The 6154-nt window shown below is 44.5% G+C and overlaps 1 protein-coding gene across 1 annotated transcript; it reads right to left on the reverse strand.

Annotated features, from left to right (window-relative positions):
• Nucleotides 1–1720: 1720 nt before the first annotated feature.
• On the reverse strand, nt 1721–5732 carry LOC127317811 (ubiquitin-like protein ATG12). The gene is made up of 5 exons (XM_051348404.1): nt 5590–5732; nt 5459–5517; nt 2526–2594; nt 2371–2433; nt 1721–2119 (listed from the first exon to the last, which is right to left on the reverse strand). Exons 1-5 carry the CDS (start codon nt 5615–5617, stop codon nt 2060–2062), a joined length of 279 nt encoding a protein of 92 aa, XP_051204364.1. The 5' UTR covers nt 5618–5732; the 3' UTR covers nt 1721–2059.
• Between the last annotated feature and the right edge of the window lie 422 nt (nt 5733–6154).

The following is a 6154-nucleotide window of genomic DNA, read 5'->3' on the forward strand; positions in this document are numbered from 1 at the left end:
CTCTCTTTTTCGGTTTCGCAGCGTCTCCGTGCATCAGCAATGGTCCGACCAAGATCATCAACGGGATCATCACGTGCCTCTTCTTCACCTTCCCCTTCACCTTCCCCTTCACCTTCAGCATCCTCCATGAAAGTATCACCGAAATGAGCAAGATAGCTTTCATCGATGAAATCATCCCCTTCTTCATCTTCTTCCATTATAACCCCTCTTTCTCCATGCTTGGTCCAACAATTATAGCTTGGCATGAAACCGTGCCGAAGCAGGTGCATGTGAACATCTCTTGAGGAAGAGTAACCCTTCGATTCTTACATTTAACACATGGACAGATAACAAAACCCCCTGCTTGTTCGCATTAGCCACTACGAGGAAATCTTTCAAACCCGCACTGAACTCGCCGGAGAGTCGGTTACCGTACATCCATTGTCGATTCATCTGCATTATTATAATATAAAATATATAATTAACCATCATGCATTTGTTAAACTAACTAGCTACAAACAATATAAATTAAACAATGAACTACACACACATGCACATTTTATCAACGACACATCAAAGGTTCAAGTTGCTAACCGCGATCGAGGAGGAAAAAATAAATGAGAAAGCTCAAGTGTGGCTCCAACACTTCATATCATGTTTGTTTCATGCTCTTGGGGCATTTCATCAAACACCTTATGTGCATAAGAGGAACCAAAAGCAAACCTAACACCCACTTGTGAAGCTTGTGAAGAGAATGGCACCAAATGGCTAAGTGTTGGCTGCTGGATGGGTATATATAGGGGAGGGGCTTTAGTCCCGGTTGGCCTGGCCAACCGCGACTAAAGGCCTTCGGGCACCTTTAGTCGCGGTTGGCCTGGCCAACCGCGACTAAAGACCCCCCACGTGCACCGGCTGGCCACCGAGCGCCCTGGGCCCAGGCCTTTGGTCGCGGTTCTCCTCCCGAACCGCGACTAAAGGTACCATTAGTCGCGGTTCCTGCAGCATCGCGACTTATGGGGCTCACCCGAAGCCTGTTTTTCCACCAGTGTGATACTGTAGCTCCTTTTACAGCAAGGCGCTGTCAAAGATGCCTCAGGTGTTCACTGGAGATTGATAAGGAAAATGATCTTGCTTGTGCCGGTATGTTGGACATCACCTGAATGAAAGAGTGTTGTCCAGGTAAAATAATTTATCTATACTTTAAGAGATACCATGAAAAGATAAAATAAGCTGTGAATATCATTACTTCATTAGCAACCCTGGCTGGTTGATGGCTTTGAGTTTGAAAGTTGGGCTCATTTCGAGCCTTCCATCTAAAAAATATATGTAGTGGTTGATTTGTCTATTTTTCTTTTCTCAAAAACGTGACAATCATTTCCTTACTTTACATAGGTGAACAAGACTCCCCTTCTGGTTTCTGGACAGTTGCAAACTTGCAATTTCAAATTTTGTGTATGTGCTTTCGTCATTGCAGTGCATGTCCATGCTGCTACTGTCTCGCAGTTCTAAAACTCGGTTCTCATGCTCTCCTGAATAAATGGACACAGCGACATGAACGTGGATGATAGTTATTCACAACACTGGTATGTTTAGTACCAACTCCCTAGCTGCTACTCAGCGGAAAAGTATGGACCCGCCTAATATATAACTTGGAGAGTCGCAGTAGCTCACTGCTAACATGAAAACGAGGTTGATTGATTGACGACCGTCTTAATGACGTGAGCACGATGGTAATGGAAGATGAAGAAAAAGGACAACGTAATCATTGAAAAAAAAACAAATAATCATCTTGCGACGGACATAGAGAGGGTGTGTTTTTCAGCAACAATGGCTGTAGAACAGCACAACACTGTCACAGATATCTATACAAGGAAAAAAAAAGACTGTCTCAGGTTTCACTGCAGGTCGAAAATGATCTTACTATTGCCATCACATTGGACATCACATATTCACATGGTCCAAATAGCTTCAGATTGAAGCTCAGTTTGCAGTGCTTTACACTAACAGTGCAGCGAAAAGTTAATTCTAGCTGAGAAAGGGGTTCCCACGCTTGCTGAAGCTAATATCCCAGGTACAGCTTTTAACCCCATGCCAACGATGATGCGTAATTGACCACCAGCTGCCCATCAATTCCAAAGTTCTGTGATTTAAAAACAAAAACAAAGATGTTTAGCCACCTTTAATCACAAATCAAATTTCAATTGATAGGATAATATAATTAGGTGTATGAATAATTCATGAGAGTGTTCAGTTTGACAACTCAACTAGGGCAATAAGGTAATAAAGTGCATTTGCAAGCATAATATTAAATATGAAGTTGTTTGTCAATAACTTCAGGATATCTAAGACTGCAGAGGACACAAAAGAACTAACAAGGGCATTGGGTCTTACATTGTATAAATCAATTATCAACTCATCTGGGTTGGGTGAAAATGCACTGTTCACATAGAGAAACTGCCGGCAGAAGAGAGAGACTGTCAGTAAATATATACAGGGCAATAGGGCATGCTGGCTCTACTGATCCAACTTCAGAAGTACATTCTTACCACTGTGTCCTGGTGAATTTGGCGGCGAAGAAATTCAATCACCTTGGCAAATTTCTCATTCCCACCAATCTGAAAATGCACAAGTTGGTTAGAAAAGATTACCAACAACCACAAAGGCGCTGCAAACAGTCTGTCTAATTTGATGCTCAAATTTTATGAACCAAATAAGTACTTCATCAGTAGATTATCTTTACTACTATTAAATTGGAATAGGTGGTGGTGGTCTTGGTATGTCACCCATGTTTACATTTAGCCCCTTGAGAATTTTAAAATCACCCTAAAGTCCATGTCATGCGTAGTGCAGAACACCCCTCGTGTCTCCTCACGCCCCTGGGATCCCGCCACACCTCCCCACCGGCACCGCCTCCTCCCACTATACAACTCTGGCCGCCGTCCCGAGGGCCGTCGTCCTCCGCTCTTGCCACTCTCCGTCGGTCTTGCCCTCACAACTACCGCTGGCGGTGCCACCTTGCCAGATCGACGGGCTGTCACCCTCACACCTTCGCTCTTGGACGCGCCCGCAGTATGCCACGACGCGGGCTGGTGATACCCAGCACTGGCCGCGACTGTGAGTTCCGCTCGTCCAGCTGCTTTACTTGTCGCGGCGAGGTGGTCCCCCGAGGCTCTGCTCCATGCGGCTTGGAGGGGCTGCTTGACCATGTGTCCGCACATGTTCTTGGTTCAGCTGCGTCAGCGCGAGTACCTGGTCCCGTTCCGGTCTGCCTTCCGTGCTGCTCGTTGTGCTAGGCAGACACGCGGAGAGATGGATCGGCAGATTGGCCGGACGTACTGGGCGCGCGCATGACAGCCAAATAGCCGCTGGCTTCAATGCACGCCTGCAAGCAAGCAGGTGGATGGATTCACTGCTAGCTCATTTTTTTTCTGCTAGCTAGCTAAACGAAAAAGAGACAAACCTTTGGAATGTTGAATTTTAGTTTGCTATAAATTTTGCATGCCCATCCATCAAGCCCCCCCAAGTTTCTGCATCATATGATGTGCAACCTCCCAAGGGAACAAGGGAGGCTGGTAATTTCAGTTTAAAAGGGCAGTTCACTCAAGCAGAAAAGAGTTCTAGCTTGTAACAAAGATGGTGTTTGGATGCTACCACAGTACTTCAATTTCAAACTGTCAAGTTTGGGATGGGGCTCAAGTGATTCAACAATCATTCTTGCTTTTGAACACTCAGCATCGCTAAATTCGGGATTACCAACATGACGTGAAGCTGTTCATCCTAGCTTTTAAAGCATCATCCTTCACAACATTCTCAAGATTCCTAACATGTAAAATTTCATTCAGCTGTGTCAAGTCCTTTAATTCTGCGTTCTGTGCCCTTGACCTTTTGGATTTTCAAATACCTCATCCTTCACAACATTCTCAAGATTCCAAACATGTAAAATTTCATTCAGCTGTGTCAAGTCGTTTTATTCTGCGATTCTATGCCCTTGCCCTTTTGGATTTTCAAATACCGAAGATGTTCTAAGTGATGTCAAATTACTGATATTGCTCATCACTGAAATAATCAGTTCATTCATGTAATATATCTTTAGACATGTACTGCCACCGGCCAAGTAGGTGGCGGCTGCAACTGCGATGATGGCAAATCGCTGATATGGTTTTGGTTTTGGATGCAGGGAGGGACACTATAATTGGGGTTGTCCAGACACTATTTGAGGGCCTCCGCTGGAGATGCTCCAATGCAGCGGAAATTATTGTTATGTTACTTGTTACCAAATTATTGCTGTCAAGATAATCTATATTAGCCTAACTATGATAAGAAAGTACTCTATAGTAGCCTAAAAAAAATTAAGCATTGATTTTTTGTTTTTACACAGGCCACAAAACTTCTACTTTGTTCATAAAATTTAACGTTTATACATTGAACATGGAATTTACATGTCAAATCATCATGGAATAAGTGGACTAGAACTGGGTTCAAACTTCAATAAACAACACTTCTATAATTACAAACAACCAAAGCCCAGGTGAAACCTAAGATGTTTGTGTGGTATAAACTATATTATTGCATTTTCAAGATTGTAGGCACATTTTATTTTGGATTCGTTGCAACGCACAAGTACTTTTCCAGTAGTACTTATTTATTTACTGAAACAAGGAGTAGCATATAATTTGACTAACCGACAGACTTGAGGGCACATTATTTACTAGTGAAACCATGGGCTTCCATAACTAGTACGCAAAAGATAGTCTCCATAAAACTAAGACACAATGGTGCATCTAAAGCTAACAGCATGTCGAAACCCTCTACAGGTCATACACACACCGTTCACAAAAGAAGAGTCTTAAAGTCACAGAATAAAAACATCCAGCAATATAATATGACAGGATCCTGTCTTGAGCCGACATTGCCAAATTACTCCAGTTCTTCATCATTAGGAAGTCTTCCGAATTACTCCAAGTGGGAAGGGAGGAAAGCTTCTTGGCACATGGACACATTGCACATATTAGCGCAATTATAAGGGCCATGATCCGGACGTCTTTGGTGCACACATGTTTCTTTTAGGTGCACGACAATTGCTGGTACTATCACATCAATCGGCGACTTAATGTGTGAGAGGCAAACATGCCATCCCCCATCACAGCCTTTTCTTCTCCTGTTCGCTGCGACCAAGGACAAGGTGCTGCTATAGCTCCTTGTTGCTATAGTAATACACCACTGTTGCTTAATTCCCTCTAAATACTAGTAATTCTACACTTCCAAAAAATAATTGGTGTGCTATGGGTGCCTGCAAAGGCTGTAACTAGGTGCTGAATCGATCGGCCCGGACCTAAACTACCGATCAAATCGCCCAGGGCTAACATGCCAGCACCCCGCGCTAATGCGAGATCTTTCGCGTAATAGTAACCAGATAGAGGTAGACTGCTGAACTTGCTGGTAGCGTAAGGAAAGAACCGGCGAGAAAAAGAGTCCGTACCTTGAACTTGGACTGCCGCAGCTTGGGCGCGTTGGCGACCGACTGGAAGTTGACCACGACTGCGAGAGGAGTAAGCGGTGAACGGAGAGACGACGGGGCAGAGGAAGGAGTGGGGCGGAAGGAGATCGAACCTTTCTTCTGGTTGGGATCGGCGGCCATCGCCCAAGGGGAACGAGCACGGCGGAAGGAAGGAAGGAAGGAAGCGGGAGCAAATATGCGGCGAGACCCTCGTGAGAAGGACTCTATACGACGCGACCCTCTACCTTGAGCACGCCGGAAGGAAGGAGAGGAGGATGATGGGCCGACGTTTTGATGCGAAAGTCCAAATTATCTTTCTTTTAGGGCAAAAGCCTATATCTACAAAGGCATGATGGGCCGCGGGCGATTTCATTCTAGTGACACACGAGCTTCATAGATACGATGGGCCAAATTCTTAAGTTCACTTGTTGTGTCTTCCGTTTAGGGGCACGTACTTACCAGCCGGTTTCACTTCTATATGCACACTAGCAAAATACCCGTGCGTAGCTACGGATACCGCAATTCAACTTCTTTCCTCTAACGAGCTCTTATTCTGTTGAAATATTGGGCCCATTTTTAGTGGCCCAAATTAGATTTCAGTTTTTCCTATAAATCTCAAAGCCCACATAGTGGCAGCCTTGTGAGTTTGAGCCCAAGTTGGTGGCAGCTCACTAGGGA

The sequence above is a fragment of the Lolium perenne genome, chromosome 7, assembly GCF_019359855.2.
Source record: "Lolium perenne isolate Kyuss_39 chromosome 7, Kyuss_2.0, whole genome shotgun sequence".
Taxonomy (NCBI): Eukaryota; Viridiplantae; Streptophyta; class Magnoliopsida; order Poales; family Poaceae; genus Lolium; species Lolium perenne.